Source organism: Lactuca virosa, chromosome 8 (genome assembly GCF_052849685.1).
Source record: "Lactuca virosa cultivar CGN04683 chromosome 8, Lactuca_virosa_CGN04683_v6, whole genome shotgun sequence".
NCBI lineage: Eukaryota > Viridiplantae > Streptophyta > Magnoliopsida > Asterales > Asteraceae > Lactuca > Lactuca virosa.
The window spans coordinates 163268383-163287946 of record NC_136433.1 but is presented as its reverse complement, the minus strand read 5'-3'; the positions used below and the strand labels follow the sequence as shown (position 1 = coordinate 163287946).

At 40.6% G+C, this 19564-nt stretch overlaps 1 protein-coding gene across 1 annotated transcript; it reads right to left on the bottom strand.

Annotated features, from left to right (window-relative positions):
* Window positions 1-14971: 14971 nt before the first annotated feature.
* LOC145131025 (putative F-box protein At1g67623) lies at window positions 14972-16409 on the bottom strand. The gene is made up of 5 exons (XM_079065760.1): window positions 16285-16409; window positions 16025-16184; window positions 15791-15926; window positions 15122-15343; window positions 14972-14985 (listed from the first exon to the last, which is right to left on the bottom strand). Exons 1-5 carry the CDS (start codon window positions 16407-16409, stop codon window positions 14972-14974), a joined length of 657 nt encoding a protein of 218 aa, XP_078921886.1.
* Window positions 16410-19564: the final 3155 nt, after the last annotated feature.

Below are 19564 nucleotides of genomic sequence, written 5' to 3'. Positions count from 1 at the left end.
GCCAAAAATCTTCCTATAAATAGCAGGTCCGACTTCAGCTATTCTTACACCTTTACTTCTTTCCTTTCTCTCATTTGCTAAAGCCCTCTTGCATCCCGAGCCCCGACGACCTCGTACCGCTGACCGTTTCTGCTTAGATTACATAAAATCACGCTACTAGGGTGAGTTTCACGGCCCCACTTTCTAATATTTTTGGGGGAAAGCGCATGCTAAATATGGTATTTAAGTTAGTATTATGTCTATATGATAGTATGTTCGTATCAACGTAGATATTTATATTAACCGGGATATAGTTGTTCTAAATATAATATTTTGAATATATACAACTATTATCAACTTGTTAGCATGTTATTATATTAATGTAGATCTTGAGTTATACTTAAGATTCTATATATATTTTGTGTGCGATATAGTTCCAGAGTTATACTCGGAAGTTCTATATGCTAATTGATAAGTATGTTGTTATTGTTGGTTTTATGTCAAGATAAAACCAGGTATGATATATGTTGTTATTGTTGGTTTTATGTCAAGATAAAACCAGGTATGTTATATGTTTTTATTTGGTTTTATGTAAAGATAAAACCTGGTTTAACTCAAATTATAGCTATTGTACTGCCTAAGTATTATAAATATTAGGAGTAATGCTTAAAGCATAGTCTAATAACTTAGGGTTTTAGACACGAATATGATTTTACTACTAGTACTAATGGAACTCGACAAGTCTACATGAGTTATTGTATTCATCAACTAAGATTGGAAATCTTAGGGAAAATCCTCTGACCTGTAACCGTTAATCCCGTGCTAGCGAGGAAGTCATGTATGAATAAGATACAGGTTGACAACCCCACTCGTGGTTGCTAGCTACAACCCAACAGTGTGCGAGTGACGAACTATCCTTTTATTTGTTTATTGTTCCGACGTTGATGAAGCGTGTGGAACTTATCTTAAGATGCGAAACTTGTAGCATCAAGCAGATGTTTGAAACTAGTCATATAGCCGCGGTTACGGACTAATGGTAGCAAATTGTTAGAAGCATTATACTTTGTCGTTATACAAGTATTAATGTTAAGTATAAGTTTCCCAAACACTTATACTCTAAGTACAAGAAACTGGTAGGTATACTACTTGTATATTAAGTAGATAATTATACCTAGCACACATACTCGTATAGAATTGAAATAGATTTATACGTAGCGGTTTTACTCGTATAGAAATGAAATAGATTTATACGTAGCGGTTTTTACTCGTATAGAATTGAAATAAGATTTATACGTAGCAACTTTCGTTTGTATGGAATTACAAACACTTATATTCATAGTATATGAGACTTATAGGTAAACTACTTATTTGGTAAGTAAACTTTTATACCTAGGATATATATACTAAACGTTGGAAAGTCAAAATGATACTTTTGAACTTGGAAAATGTATTATTTTTATATGGAGTCAAAACTTGTGGACTCACCAACTTTATGTTGACGTATTTTAAAATGCATGTGTTTTCAGGAAGTAGATAACTATGATACAAGAAATGACGTTACATTGCCCGGTGTTTCCGCCGACGGCCGGGGTGTGACATTATGTGTTAGCGATATAAAAAAGGAGCGATTGCACAAAGAGATGAGAGTGATAGGAAGAGTGTAGAGTGATTAACAAAACCTGAGCTGACAATCGTACTTCGTCTTAGGTTCCAAAATTATAGAGCTTATTCCTCGATCGTTTCAACAATATGTTCGTGTCCAAATTGAAGAGATGAACTGAGTATTGGTTCCATGTTAATCAAATTCAGTTCTTACGAAGGCATCATCAGACACAGATGGAAACATCATAGCGAATAGTGGGTTCAGATCTAGTTGAGAATAAGATGTTTTATTTGGAGGAATTTGATTCAGTTTTATGAAACTCTTATTTTAATTGTGTACCTTATTAACTTAAGGGCAAAAAATTTGATCCTATGATCTAAAAATAGATATTGATCTCATTAGAACCCTTCTCTCTCTCTCCCTCTCTCTCTCTCTCTCTCTCTCTATATATATATATATATATATATATATATATATATATATATATATATATATATATATATATATATATATATATATATATATATATATATGTAACATCCCAAAAATACCAGCTAAAAATTTCATTTTTAAATTAGGTTAACACATAAAAACATCGTTACAAAACATTCATAATATTAATTCATGTCTGAAAACCGGTAACATCATAGTAAAAAATACAGAGTACATCCCAGAAAATCCATAGTGCGGAAACAAGAGTGTGTGTGTGATATGCCGCTACCGCGTCGGCTCCTTTCCCCTAGCTGAAGAGGTACCTGAAAAAAAACTGTAAACTGTAAGCACGAAGCTTAGTGAGTTCCCTCATCGTACCACATACCATACAATCACATAACATACAGATACTGTCAGGCATATCTGGGTGCCCGACCTACCCCTTCGGTCCTTTCGACCGGATACTGCCCAGCATATATGGGTGCTGGCCTCCCCTTCGGTCCTTTCGACCGGATACTGGGGACTATTTCACCCCTCTACTACTACCACATAACATATATCACATAACCATAATCTGTCTAACATGACTGGGTATGACTACCCCTTTCGGCCCTATCGACCGGAAACCCTGGGGACTATCTCCCATACTGCTACTAGCATATAACATCATATCATACTAGCACATAACATATCAGGTAGTAGCAAACCTAGATGATATCACAAAGACAATCATCCAACATACAACTCCTACTGGTAGGCCGGCATTGTGGCCGTAGACCCACCGCTACTGGAAGGTAACTCACCTCGAGGGTAGCTGCTGAAAACCCGCTCAACCTACGCCTGGCTGCCGCACCGGTAACCCTCCGACTATAAATCTGTAATCATGGATTAGGTACTCATAAATACCCCTTAGGTCAAATGACTGGTCAAAGTCAACTTCTGATTGACTGGACTCGCCGAGTCCATATAGCCACTCGCCGCGTCCTTCTACGTCTAGCCCGACTCTGACTCATCGGGTCCCTGTTCCCACTCACTGAGTCAGCCTGACTCGCTAAACGGGGACAACTAACAAACCCGCGACTGGACTCGCCGAGTCCAAGGGGGGACTCGCCGAGTTCGACGTACAGATCTCACAATTCGCTCCAATCTTCCATCAGAACATCAACCTTGGAGATTTGGAGATTCTGGGACTGTAGCTACACGTTAATTTGCTAATTCCACGTGTGACTATGAAGGGTTGGACCTCCTACACTTAAACCCTTCTTATCCTAGTGACAGTTCATATGGCTCGCCGAGTTTGAAGAACAACTCGCCGAGTTCAAGGCTATATTCAAGGGACTCGCCGAGTTTGAAGAACGACTCGCCGAGTACCAGGCAATCTTCATAGGACTCGCTGAGTTGTTCATCCAACTCGTCGAGTCTAAGGCCATCTTCATGGAACTCGTCGAGTGCACTTTGGCACTCGCCGAGTTCCCTTTGACTCTTCACCCAATCTGGCCAAATCTGAGACATGCAACTGATCCAACTCATGGGTCTCAGTTCCTAGGGTCTGGTTATCACATATACACACGAAATCTGGGGGATTTTAAGGCTTGAAGATCAACCATTGGGGACAAAAAGGAACCTAAGAGCTAATGAGCAAAGTGAGGGTTTTATTACCTGATTTGATGCCTTCCCCAGAGTAGATTTCGGGTCTACCTTCACTTCTGGAACACTCCAACTTCCTCCTTCTTCTTCTAAGCTCCAGAACCTTCTTTGGAAGATCAAAATAACTCAAGAACACTAAAGGAGATAGGGTTGTTCTCTACTGCTCTCTGGGAGGAAAATGGGACGAAATGGGTGTTTTAGAATGGGTAAAATAGGGTGCAAAGTCTGAAAATAGAGTTTCATCCAGACAGGTGGACTCGCCGAGTCCATATGTCGACTCGCCGAGTTCCCAACTTAAATCCCGTGTCCACCTCGCTGCTACTCAGCGAGTCGGGACGCAGACTCGCCGAGTTCATGGCAAAAATTTAAGAAAATACTTAAATAAAATCGTACCAGGAATCGGGTGTTACAAATCTCCCCCACTTATTTTAGACTTCGTCCTCGAAGTCTGCCGCTCCCTCCCGGAACAGCTCCGGATAATGCTCCACCATCTCATCCGCGGGCTCCCAAGTCCATTCCGAGCCCTTTCGGTGCTGCCATTGCACCTTCACCAGCTCCACCCTCTTGTTCCTCAGTTCCTTCGACTTCCGGTCTAGGATAGCCATAGGCCGCTCGATATAATTCAGGCTGTCATCAACCTGGATGTCCTCCAAAGGTACCACCGCTGAGTCGTCCACCAGGCACTTCCGCAGCTGGGAGACGTGGAAAGTGCTGTGGATCTGACTGAGTTCGGCTGGCAGATCCAGCCGGTATGCCACCTTGCCCACTCTGGCTGCAACCCTAAACGGTCCAATATAGCTGGGACCCAACTTGCCCCTCTTCCTGAATCGGATGACGCCCTTCCAAGGCGACACTTTCAGGAGAACCATATCCCCAACCTGGAACTCCAAGTCTGATCGGCGCCTATCGGTATAACTCTTCTGCCGACTCTGAGCAGTCTGAAGCCTGCTCCGGACCTGCTGAATCTTCTCCGTCGTCCTGAGCACTACTTCGGTGCTCCCCATGACTCTCTGTCCAACCTCGCCCCAACATATCGGGGTCCTACACTTCCTCCCGTACAACATCTCGAAGGGAGGACAGTCAATACTCGCGTGATAGCTGTTATTGTATGAAAACTCGGCTAAAGGAAGATAGGTATCCCAGCTACCACCGAAGTCTAAAACACACGCCCACAGCATGTCTTCCAGAGTCTGGATGGTCCGCTCGCTCTGGCCATCCGTCTGCGGGTGGAAGGATGTACTAAAATGCAGACGAGTACCCAGCTCGTCATGAAACTTCTTCCAGAACCTGGAAGTGAACCGCACATCCCTATCCGAAATCACTGAAACTGGCACCCCATCTCGTGCCACTACCTCTCTGATGTAGATATCGGCCAATTTCTCGGCCGAGATGCTCTCCTGAATCGGGATAAAGTGGGCGCTCTTGGTCAATCGGTCGACAATGACCCAGATTGAATCCATTCCCCGTGCGGTCCTGGGCAGCTTGGTGATAAAATCCATCGTGATGTCTTCCCATTTCCACAGCGGGATATCCAACGGCTACATCTTGCAGTGCGGTCTCTGGTGTTCGGCCTTGACCTTCCTGCAGGTCAGGCACCGCTCAACGTACCATGCTACATCCCGCTTCATGCAGGGCCACCAATAGTCCAGACGAAGATCCCTATACATCTTCGTTGCCCCTGGATGAATGGAGAATCGGGATTTGTGCGCCTCCTCCATCAGGACCTGGCGCACGCCTCCGAGGTATGGAACCCACACCCTGCGGTGTAATGTCAATAATCCCCTGCTGTCATGGTCGAAGGAGGAAACCTGTCCCACAATCCGCTCACTCTTCCGATGTTCCTCCTTCATAGCCTCCTGCTGAGCCTCCCGGATCCGCTCCAGAAGCGGAGTCACCACCGTCATCCTCAAACATATATCCCTGATCGGTGCTGCCTTGCGGCTAAGCGCATCGGCCACGACATTGGCCTTCCCTGGGTGGTAGAGGATCTCACATTCGTAATCCTTTACCACATCAAGCCACCGACGGTGCCTCATATTCAGATTTGGCTGGTCCATGAGGTACCTCAAACTCTTGTGGTCCGTGTAAATCGTACAGCAAACCCCATAGAGGTAATGACGCCAAATCTTGAGGGCGAACACAACGGCCCCCAACTCCAAATCATGTGTCGGGTAGTTCGCCTCGTGAGGCTTCAGCTGCCTCGACGCGTAAGCGATGACATGCCCTCTCTGCATCAATACTGCGCCCAAACCTGAGGTGGACGCATCGCAGTATACAACAAAATCCTCCATGCCCTCTGGCAAGGCTAAGATTGGCGCCTCGCACAATCTCTGTCTCAGTGTCTCGAATGCTGCCTGCTGCTCAGGCCCCCAACGAAAGACCACGGCCTTCCTCGTTAACCTGGTCAGGGGTAATGCTATCTTGGAGAAATCCTGGATGAATCTCCGATAGTAGCTAGCCAATCCCAGGAAACTCCGAATCTCAGATGGAGATTTCGGAACCTCCCATCTCATCACGGCCTCCACCTTGGCCGGATCTACCGAAATCCCGTTCTGGTTGACAAGGTGCCCAAGAAACTGCACCTCGCGCAACCAGAACTCACACTTGGAGAACTTGGCATACAAGTTCTCCCTCCTCAAGGTCTCTACAACCTCTCGCAAATGCTCCTCATGCTGCTTTCGCGTCTTGGAGTAAACCAAGATATCATCAATAAATACTATCACCGACCGGTCTAACATCGGTCTACACACGCGGTTCATGAGGTCCATGAACGCGGCAGGAGCATTGGTGAGCCCGAAAGGCATCACCACGAACTCATAGTGGCCATAACGTGTCCGAAATGCCGTCTTCTGCACATCTTCCTCTCTGACCCTCACCTGGTGATACCCTGAACGCAAATGTATCTTGGAGAACCAAGATGCTCCCTGAAGCTGGTCAAAGAGGTCGTCAATCCTCGGGAGTGGGTAGCGGTTCTTCACCGTTACCTTATTCAGCTTCCTATAATCGATACACATCCGATGCGACCCGTCCTTCTTCTTCACAAACAGAATCGGGGCTCCCCAGGGTGAACTGCTCGGTCGAATGAAACCCCTGTCTAACAGCTCCTGAAGCTGTGTAGACAACTCCTGCATCTCAGGAGGAGCCAACCGATACGGTGCCTTGGCTATCAGAGCCGCACCAGGGACTAGGTCGATCCTGAACTCCACCTGTCACTCCGGAGGTATCCCAGGCAGCTCCTCGGGGAATACATCCGCGAACTCTCGTACTGCGGGCACATCGCCCACCGTCGCCTTACCCGCCTCCCGGGTGTCCATGATATATGCGACATATCCTGCGCAACCCTGCTGAAGGTAATGCCTCGCCCTCGCTGCCGAACAGAAGGCTGGCCCTCGCTGTGATCTCTCACCCTGAATTACTAACTCTCCCCCACTTGGGGCTCTGACTCGTACTAACTGCTGCGGGCAATCTATCACTGCCCCATTGGGACCCAGCCAATCCATACCAATAATGACCTTGTTTCCCCGCAATGGAATGGGAACTAGGTCAACCAAATACCGCTCTTCGAACAACCTCAATACACAATCTCGAAAGACCTCTGATGCTCGCACCGACCGGTCGTCCGCAATCTCGACCTCTAAAAGGCAATCCAACATGCCCGAGGACTCAGGAAACTTCTTGCTAAGTGCAAGAGAAATAAAGGATCGGGTAGCCCCCGAATCAAACAACACCTGGACTGGAATACCATTCACATGGAACGATCCTAAACGTATATACACAGAGCACATATCAATATCATAAATCTCATAATAGGTCAGAGGGAAACAATCATACCCGTCACCACATCGGGTGCAGCGCGTGCCTCCTCGGCTGTCAGCTGAAATGCCCGGCTCCTCACCACCGGAGCCTCTGCCTTGCCCTGCCGGCCATCCGTAATCCGCAGAGTCGTTGGAGCTGGCGCCCGTACTGGCGCTGCTGCTGTCAACTGAGGACAATTAGCCCTCTTGTGGCCCCTCTGGTTGCAGTGGAAACACAGCAACTCGGACGTCTGAAATACCGGAGTAGGAGCAGTACAATCCCTGCTAAAGTGCCCCGTCTTGCCGCACTTGTAGCAGCCTGACGATCCTAACCTGCATGGTCCCTCATGCGACTTGCCGCATTTCCTGCAGCGGCTACGACTCGGTGGGCCTCTTGGGCCCGGATCTGATCCCTTGGGCTTCTTCCCCGAAGCCCCAATCATCTGTCCCTCCTCAGCCTTTCTCTTCAGAATGTGACCCAGATCAATCTCCCTCTCCCTTGCCCTGGCAATCATGGACTCCAGGGTAGGGCAAGCTGAAAAACTGACATGCTCCCGGATGTCGGCTCGGAGCATGTCGTGGTAGCGGGTCCTCCTCATGTCCTCATCACCCGCGTACTGAGGTACCAGTAACGCCCTCTCCCGGAACTTGGCGGTGATCTCCGCCACTGTCTCTGTCGTCTGCCTCATATCCAAGAACTCTCGTGCTAACTGTTGGAGCTCCACCGCAGGCGCGAACTCCGTCCTGAATCGTGTCACAAAGTCCGGCATGTCATAGCCTCAATGGCCGCGGCTCCCAAAGAGTCACAAACCGACTCCCACCAATCTCTAGCTCTGTCACGTACACACCCTGCTGCAAATCGTACCTTTGACCCCTCGGGGCAGAAGCTGATCAGCTATGCAGACTCAAGGTCTGCAATCCATCGTCTGGCAGCAATGGGGTCCTTCGCCCCATGGAAATCTGATGCACCACTGCCCCTGAAGTCCTTAAAGGACAGTGTGCGTGGTCCTGACTGGCTAGCCGCCATATCACTCCTGAACGCCCTGAGACGATCCTCCATCAACTCTACAATACCCTCCTTGATCGACCCGAAGATGATGGGAGTCGACTCAAGGATGCCCCTGGTAATCTCTGACGCGATGAACTCGCGTAGACCCTCATCAACTGGTTCGGACCCTGAACCCGAACCCGATCCTGATCCTGGGCCTCCCGCTCCCTGTCGTGTGGTCACCATACTGCAAAACATAGCATAACCACCATCAAACTATATTCCACTAACGAGGCTCACATACATATCACAAGTCCCCGGTCTCGTCTCGACCCTTTTTGAATCGAGTACGGATCCTCCGCTTTCAGTAGTACGGGCCCATACTACCTTCCACGTCTATCCGTACTTTCCTCAAGAATTGCCTCAACTCAACCAAGTCCTTTCTACTAATACTGCGGTTCTCGTGCTACCCTCGCCCTAGGCTTGCCCTAAGTAATCGCCACCCACTCTCTGCCATCAGCTGCACAAGAAGTCCCTGCTTTCTTTCCATAACTAGCTCGCGAATACTCTTACATATTACTCAGACTAGATAATTCTTCGAATGAGAGGTCCTACCCTACAACGGTTGGACTCAGACAAGAGCTGCGAAGCAGGGCTAGACCCAACCTTCTGAAATTATTTAGTCCTTGCAATATGTAACGTAACATATTCGTTTACTAGTTAGTGAGAGACAACTAGAACTCCTAAAAGCACATAGCAAGCAGCATTCGTGCATTGAGTACACATAATCAAGTATATACTATTCTGGCTATCATACTGACTGATCTGTACTAGCATGCAATTCTCATAAAGCTGGAACACATAAAGCAGGCACATAAGGCATCATTCCTAGATCCTTAGTCCTATTCTAGCATGCTGTTCTACTGAAACTGGAACTGATAATCATAACAATAACTTGTATGGGTACTTTGGGGAAAACTTACTTGAGCTCGGCCGGTCGCGCACATCACACACCTTGTTCTTTCTTTCTCGAAACTCTTTTACTTAGTATTTAGAAAAATCATTTCTTTATAAAAAAAAATCTTTTAATCCCCTCGATTTGAGTCCAGACACCCCCGAAGGTGTGTCCGAATCCCTCAAACCAGGGCTCTGATACCAACTTGTAACATCCCAAAAATACCAGCTAAAATTTTCATTTTTAAATTAGGTTAATACATAAAAACATCGTTACAAAACATTCATAATATTAATTCATGTCTGAAAACCGGTAACATCATAGTAAAATATTCAGAGTACATCCCAGAAAATCCATAGTGCGGAAACAAGAGTGTGTGTGTGATATGCCGCTACCGCGCCGACTCCTTTCCCCTAGCTGAAGAGGTACCTGAAACAAAACTGTAAACTGTAAGCACGAAGCTTAGTGATTTCCCCCATCGTACCACATACCATACAATCACATAACATACAGATACTGTCAGGCATATCTGGGTGCCCGACCTACCCCTTCGGTCCTTTCGACCGGATACTGCCCAACATATCTGGGTGCTGGCCTCCCCTTCGGTCCTTTCGACCGGATACTGGGGACTATTTCACCTCTCTACTACTACCACATAACATATATCACATAACCATAATCTGTCTAACATGACTGGGTATGACTACCCCTTTCGGCCCTATCGACCGGAAACCCTAGGGACTATCTCCCCTACTGCTACTAGCATATAACATCATATCATACTAGCACATAACATATCAGGTAGTAGCAAACCTAGATGATATCACAAAGACAATCATCCAACATACAACTCCTACTGGTGGGCCGGCATTGTGGCCGTAGACCCACCGCTACTAGAAGGTAACTCACCTCGAGGGTAGCTGCTGAAAACCCGCTCAACCTACGCCTGGCTGCCGCACCGGTAACCCTCCGGCTATAAATCTGTAATCATGGATTAGGTACTCATAAATACCCCTTAGGTCAAATGACTGGTCAAAGTCAACTTCTGATTGACTGGACTCGCCGAGTCCATATAGCGACTCGCCGCGTCCTTCTACGTCTAGCCCGACTCTGACTCATCGGGTCCCTGTTCCCACTCACTGAGTCAGCCTGACTCGCTAAACGGGGACAACTAACAAACCCGCGACTGGACTCGCCGAGTCCAAGGGGGGACTCGCCGAGTTCGACGAACAGATCTCACAATTCGCTCCAATCTTCCATCAGAACATCAACCTTGGAGATTTGGAGATTCTGGGACTATAGCTACACGTTAAATTGCTAATTCCACGTGCGACTACGAAGGGTTGGACCTCCTACACTTAAACCCTTCTTATCCTAGTGACAGTTCATATGGCTCGCCGAGTTTGAAGAACAACTCGCCGAGTTCAAGGCTATATTCAAGGGACTCGCCGAGTTTGAAGAACGACTCGCCGAGTACCAGGCAATCTTCATAGGACTCGCTGAGTTGTTCATCCAACTCGTCGAGTCTAAGGCCATCTTCATGGAACTCGCCGAGTGCACTTTGGCACTCGCCGAGTTCCCTTCGACTCTTCACCCAATCTAGCCAAATCTGAGACATGCAACTGATCCAACTCATGGGTCTCAGTTCCTAGGGTCTGGTTATCACATATACACACAAAATCTGGGGGGGTTTTAAGGCTTGAAGATCAACCATTGGGGACAAAAAGGAACCTAAGAGCTAATGAGCAAAGTGAGGGTTTTATTACCTGATTTGATGCCTTCCCCAGAGTAGATTTCGGGTCTACCTTCACTTCTGGAACACTCCAACTTCCTCCTTCTTCTTCTAAGCTCCAGAACCTTCTTTGGAAGATCAAAATCACTCAAGAACACTAAAGGAGCTAGGGTTGTTCTCTACTGCTCTCTGGGAGGAAAATGGGACGAAATAGGTGTTTTAGAATGGGTAAAATAGGGTGCAAAGTCTGAAAATAGAGTTTCATCCAGACAGGTGGACTCGCCGAGTCCATATGTCGACTCGCCGAGTTCCCAGCTTAAATCCCGTGTCCACCTCGCTGCTACTCGGCGAGTCGGGACGCCGACTCGCCGAGTTCATGGCAAAAATTTAGGAAAACACTTAAATAAAATCGTACCAGGAATCGGGTGTTACAATATATATATATATATATATATATATATATATATATATATATATATATATATATATATATATATATATATATATATATATATATATATATATATATGGGAAAAAGTTCAATAGAGAACCATAATTATTGGTTCTTCACGGAACCAAAGATTTTTTTTCAAGTTCTAGAGCTTATTCTTTATCGAAAAAAAACTAAAAATATCTAAATTCACAACTTAACATTGTGAATGTTAAATATATTTTTCGGATTCACCGTGTGAATGTAGATTTACATTGTGAATCTTCAAAAATTCACATTGTGAATTTGACGGAAAATTTTTTTTATCGAATTTGATATCATTGGAAAAAGGATAAAAAGTTATGAATTTCTGTATTTTTTGTTTTTTTTTAATAAAAAATAAGTTCTAAAAGTTGAAAAATAGATTGGTTCCTTGGTTAATTATAGTTCTCTATTGAACCTCACCCTATATATATATATATATATATATATATATATATATATATATATATATATATATATATATATATATAAAAGATCTTTTAAGAAATTCATATATTAACGAGAATGCAAGATTTTTTTTCCACATAATTTTTTCGAAAAATCAAATTAATCCACTTAGATGTTTATTCGTAAGAGGTATCGTTTGTATATGGAGTGGTGGATCAAATTCACAACTTAACATTGTGAATGTTAAATATATTTTTCGGATTCACCGTGTGAATGTAGATTTACATTGTGAATCTTCAAAAATTCACATTGTGAATTTGACGGAAAATTTTTTTTATCGAATTTGATATCATTGGAAAAAGGATAAAAAGTTATGAATTTCTGTATTTTTTGTTTTTTTTTAATAAAAAATAAGTTCTAAAAGTTGAAAAATAGATTGGTTCCTTGGTTAATTATAGTTCTCTATTGAACCTCACCCTATATATATATATATATATATATATATATATATATATATATATATATATATATATATATATATATATATAAAAGATCTTTTAAGAAATTCATATATTAACGAGAATGCAAGATTTTTTTTCCACATAATTTTTTCGAAAAATCAAATTAATCCACTTAGATGTTTATTCGTAAGAGGTATCGTTTGTATATGGAGTGGTGGATCAAATACAAAAACTGTAGCGCTGCACAAAAATTTTATGGGTTACACTACTAAAAAAAAAACTAAAATCGTTACGCAGGCCCAACCTGATGGGTGGAGTAGGTTAGGCGACGACTCGAGGCCCCATAACCATTTAGGGCCCCAACTTTGGGGATATTATAGTTTCTATACGTTTGTATATATATTATTTTGCTTAACCTAATCTATGTGATATATGTAATTGAGTTGGTGAAGTTCTTGTCACATTTTTGTTATAATCAGACATGTGTTCAAATTATTGCAGCTGTAATTTTTTTTCTACATTGCTTATATGTAAATTCAGTCTTGAAGCAAAGATTAAATTCTTACTTAGACTGGTCGGTGTGGGCAACTCACACCGACGTTTTTAAAATATAAAAAGTTCAAAACGGGCGTTATATGATGTTGTGGTGGTAACGGGAAGTAACAGGCAGACTTATAACGCGCAAAAACGGTGAAGGGGGTGGTGTTTGTGCAGTCATAACGTACAAAAACGCCCCCATGGACGTTGCCCACACCTAACAGCCTTACAGTGATTGGTTACGTTTTTTGATTTCCCAAAAATGGCTAGGCGTACAATTCCAAAAATCTACATGTCAAACCATAAAATTAAATTACTTAGAATTCATTTTTCTAGAAATCTTATATTATATAAATAAAAATAATTTCGTCTTCTTACTATCTCCTCGTGACTCAATAAATATTTTTATTTCCCTTAAAACCTTGACTAAAATTAGATTCAAGGATGACAAATTATTTTGTTTAAAAAAAAAATCATATGCAAAATGTTTTAAATGAGACAAGTATTCATCACTTAATCTAAAACCCCGGCCTATAATCGTTAAATCTTAAGTGAACGGGATATATATGTATAGATTTTTACGAGATTGACACTCCCACCTGCGGTTGCTAGCTACAACCTTGGTGGTCGAGTCAAAGCAGAGATAACGCTCTAAACTTTTACGACGTCCGATGAAGCGTGTACGGGGCCGTATTCTACATGTCAAAAGCTTGATTATAGAAAATCATTGTAACATTGTTCCACCAGCCATTAAAAAGGGGTAAAAAGTATACGGTCGTTTAATAAGGGGTAAACTAGTACAAAACTGGGCTATGACATCGGTTTTTGAAAACCGGATGGTCTTGGTTTTTATATTTCTCATCACTAAATGTCATAAAAAAAATTCACATGATTGTTTTCCATGACCGTTCAATGAAAACGAGTCACCATTGCACATCAGACTTCTCACATTCACATCGGTTATACATGTAAAAGTGACAATTAGTGCGACAGCCTAAAACGGTGGACAAAAGTCTTCTTTTTATAACAGGTTGGTTATTAAGCGAGACATAAGGTGTTGAGGTTTCATTTTATGTGATTCAAATCTTATATTGTAATTTGTAACATGAAAAAACCCGTGACAAGTCGTGTCATGGTAAAAAACGAAGGACAAATGTCATCTTTTATAACAGGTTTTTAAATTTATATGTACCCTAATTGGCTAAGTGAAATCCAACTATACAAGTCCAATAAACCAGTTCAAACTATCCAAGTCTATTGAACTAATAACATATTTTTATGTTATATGTACCTTTACCTTTGGGTATTGAGTGAGACATAAAGACATAAGCCGATAAATATATATAAGGTGTCGAAGTTTCATTTTAAGTGATTCCATCTACTTTTTTAGTTTAGATGAATATAAATATTAAGTAAGAGGTAATATGTGTTTTGGATTTCATTTTAAACATCAAGTTAAAGGATTTTTAGGAAAAAAGACTTATTAACTTATGGTGGTGAGAAAATGAGTTTTCTAAGAAGTGTGTGATTAGCTTTTGTGGTGGGAAAGCCATTAATTCAATAGATGTTTTTGATATAGTGTTTGTCTTTTACAACCCAAAATGTTATATGGAGTTTTGAGAAGTTAGAAATCCTAACTTAGTGAAATCTGATTTTTGAAGGGTTAATGAAATGTTTTTTTAAAAGTCTTTTTTATATTGAAAAATACGTTTTTTTGACTAATTGAGTTTTCAAAAAAGCCATAAGTCAATAAGTAGTTTTTAAATGAAATATCAAACACCCTAACTTGAAGTCAAATAATAAAATAACCATTACAATTGTGAGAATTCATTTCCCAATGGTTGTTTGTAGTGATCACCATAAATTATGATTTGTTAAATGTTATATAAGTATATAAACAACATCAAAAAATTAAAACACATGCATTTTTACTACAATAAGATCGATATCTAGCTGCATTAATTTACACATTACTAGCTGTTTACATTATCAACAAAAAACCAAAAAAAAAGTACTGTGTTTACATTTATAGTTACAATAAAATGTTATACACCTACCTAATGAAGATATTTTATAAATTTGCAAAAAACAATGTACTCACGATACCACTTACAAACACGACAGAAATCAAATTGTGGCATATTATACCCAAAAAATTCATTAGTGACCTCAACAATGGTATGCTCTTCACATGGTAAAGTCTTGAGTTGATCTTCTAAAGGTTTATGCTGTACATTTGATTTCTGCAACAAGTGCCTAACGTTTGTTGAACAATCAATAATGTCATGATCATATACCGTTAAAGGATCAAAACAAGTATCCAGTACGTCTAAATCTGCAATTACACATGAAACCACAATAAATAACAATTTTTGTCCAATATAATAGGTGCCTTTTGTCCACCATAACATACAAATGATCATTATGTTAATATATGTGGAGCCCAATATTGTCTCTTCAAAAGAGCCCTTGTGGAGACAAGGAAGACTCCAACATATATAGCCACTTATATTACCGTGTCACACCCCTGTGGTATACACTAACACATGCAACTCCTTTTTTCAACTCTACTCCATGTCATCACTCAAAGTCCATTAAACTCATATTAAATCATAGTTATCAACTCTACTCCATGTCATACTCACACTTTATTTAACTCATATTCAATACTAGTCATCACCCTATTCAACTCTTATACTACTTGCATTGTGGATTATATTTCAATAAAAAGGAAAATTTATATGAACAAAACATGTATTTAATTAGTATATATATACAAGACCTTCTTTGCATGTTGGATGTCCTCTGGAGATGTAAATCATCCCAAGAACATAATTTGCTTCCGAATGATTTTGTGTTGCAACAATACTTAACAACTTAATTCCACATTTGAAATTACCATCGTAGAAGTAATCAGTCTATAATTAAAACTAATGTTAACATAGACGTTAGTACCAATAACAAATCAACACAATTTTTAAGTTTTCGAAAATTGATGATCACAATTCATACATACCACTCCTTTTCGGTATGAGGCCTTAAGGTTTTTTTGATCTACATACTTATCAATAAAGGCTCTTAGAGTTGGTTCAAACATCATACCTAAAGGAATCTGTTCAAGGGAGGCACATTTAAAGACATCACATTCCTTTTCTACTTCGTTCATACTTTTACAACTAAAGAAGTTAAAATTTAAAGTTTATAAGAAAAAATCAAGTTGATTTCGGTAACGTTAATGTGACATATACAAGTATATGTAAGGGGTGTGAGAATTACCAACGTCTTGCAATACATAAGTCTTTAGCAGATGATAATGTGACTTTTTTCGTAATCACAACTAAGATGGGGTTAGGAAGATCGAAAATGGTTTTGGATCGACTTGTGAGTGAGTAAACGTTCATAATATTAACAATATAATATTAAACATTTCACTAAAAGTGATCAATAATCATAATAATAGTAATGACATGTTAGTATAGATCATTTTTTGTGACGTCTTAATTTCTTTATTTATTGGTGTATGTAAGCAATAATAATGATAAACGATTACACATGTTAGGAAACATAACTTATCCTTACAACTTAATTACATTTGTGTCTCCAAAAGTCAACAATGGCCGTGATAATATTTATAAACAGTCACTGTAAGTAAACATTTGTCACTCTATATGACAAAACACATCACTATAAGTATTTTATGCTCATCGTTTAATTGCTTGTAAGTGAGTAAATGTTCACAATATTCACGATATAATATTAAACATGTCACGAAAAGTGATCAATAATCATAATAAAAGAAATAACATGTTAGTATAGATCATTTTTGATGACGTATTAAGTTTTTTATTTTTTGGTGTATGTAAACAATAGTGATGATAAACCATTAAACATGTTAGTAAAGATAGTTTATCCTTATAGCTTAATTATATTTGTGTCTCCAAAAGTCTACAATGACCGCAATAATATTTATAAATGGTGACCGTAAGTGAAAATTTATGACTCTAGGAAAAAACACATCACTATAAGTTTCTTATTCATGACCATTATCAATATAAGATAAATATATCTCCGAAAACACCCTAGCATATAATGACGGATTTGACCTATAATAACGGTTTTTCATGGGTTATACTCACTACAAATTAATGACAACATAACTTATATTCAATGACGCGACCTTTCCCCTCATGTCTTCAAAAAAAACCGACATAAAATGTCTTTAATGACGGTTTTTTTACGTGGATAAAGCCCAATGTTGTACTAGTGAGGCACCTTAAATAATGTGTGTGTGTATATATATATATATATATATATATATATATATATATATATATATATATATATATATAATTAATTGTACTACGAACGATATGGAAAAGGAAAGCAAAAATACGTATAAATAGTAGAACTAACAACGGATATTACTTACAAAACTAACTAAAGTCATGTACAAAAGTATTTTATAGATATAATATTATTCAAACCTACGAAGTCACCAACATTATGTTGATCTTTCAAAATCACATGTATTCTCAGAGGAATAAAAGGAAAACATGGCACCATTTGGGAAGTCATGCAATGATATTTAAGAAGTGATATTTGTTTGACTTTTGTTAAGACATTTTGTTGTATTTGAATTTCTTATGTATGTACTACGTACTACGAAAAATATGTAATCATAATTAAAAGTAATGTTTGTGTTATACATTGTATGTATTCATTATAATCAATATCCGAAGTCCACGAAGACGTCACACAACCCGACTATTTCGCTGCCGGATGGGGCCTGACACGACGAATTTACACTAAATTTACAATTATCAGACTTTGTGATGAATTTCCAATGGATTCGTAATAGATTCCCAACGGATTTGTGACAAATTTCGATGAATTTTCACTACATTTACGTTCGACAAGAATATTTAAGCGGTAGCCCGTTGTCACAGAATTGACTCTTCAAGCTCACTGTGCGAAACTTAGTTCTCAAACTAAGTCAGCCTAACTCGAGCCGCCAACACAAGATCAGGGAAAGGAAAAAAGTAACTCAACACACGAAAACTCTTTATTGCTCTAGAGAACTCAATCTCAATTATAAGCTGACGAGCAATGAAATAAGAGAAACCTATATATAAATGAGGCAAGAATCCACTAGGAACTAAGGGGGCATCTTCTTGAATATTTTTAGAAGATGACTCTTCATGGGCCTTGTATGATGTTTCGAGAGGGTTTCTAGAATCTTTCTAGAAAAGACTACTCTAGAGGCAACTAAAATAAGTGGAAAAAATATCTAAATAACGAGGGTCACTACATTCTCCCCCACCTATGTTCGTGACATCCTCTTCACGCTTGCATTCTGATATCTCTTAATCTCATCTTGAATTTTCCATAGTAACTCTCTGGACTCCCAACTTGCCTCGCTATCAGGTAGATTTCTCCACTTGATTAAGTATTATTTGAAACTCAGCACTCCCCGCTTTTATATAGTTCGTTCTGAAAGTATATGCTCAATCTCATGGTTAAAACATGTAACGACCATTGTTAGTGCGTGTTTCAATATTCCTTTGTTGTGGGTCTTCTAAGTCCTTGTGATAAGGCTTGAGCATGCTTACGTGGAAATCCAGATGAATCTTCAACTTGGGTCGGAGTTCAAGTCGATACAAAACTTTTCCAACTGTTCTGATCACCGTGAATGGTCCTTCGTATCTTCACACTAGGCCCTTGTGTACTTTCCTCAATGTCTTGATATGCTGAGGCAAAATTTTCACTATCACCCAATCACCAACTTTGAATTCTACATGCCATTTGTTATCATCTGCCCATTTCTTCATTTTCTTGGATGCTTTGTCTAAGAAAGTTCGATCCATGTCTGATTGCTCGTGCCACTCCTTTGCCAACTTATAAGGAACCGAGCTACAACCATCATAAGTTGCAGTTAAAGCATTCGGGGTCAAAGGTTGTCGACCCATAACTATCTCGAAGGGGCTTTGACTTGTGGCTTCACTTCTTTTCATATTAAAGGAGAAATGGGCTATATCAAGAAGCCTAGCTCAATCTCTTTGATTAGCACTCACGTAGTGTCGCAAGTCTAGCTCGAGTAGGGCATTCACTCTCTTCGTCTGCCCATCAGTTTGGGAATGAAATCTAGTAAAGAAGTTTAACTCTGTGCCCATTAGTTTGAACAACTCCGTCCAAAATCTTCCAGTAAATCGGAGGTCTCGATCAATGACAATGATTTGTGGTACTCCCTAATACTTTACCACGTGCTTGAGTATTTGCTTATCCGTTTCGTCTAAAATAGAATCCGCAGGGGCCGATATGAAGGTGGCGTACTTTGAGAACCTGTCAACGACAACGATAATACCACCACATCCTTCTAACTTTGGTAGGCATGTAAAGTAATCCATAAATAAACTCTCCCATGGGCCCTTAGGAGTAGGTAATGGCTCCAATAGCCCCCCGATTGTCTTTGATCTATTTTGTCTTGTTGGCACACCAATCATGTCCGAACATAACCTTTAATATCATTTCTCATGTGCGGAAAATAATACATACTCTC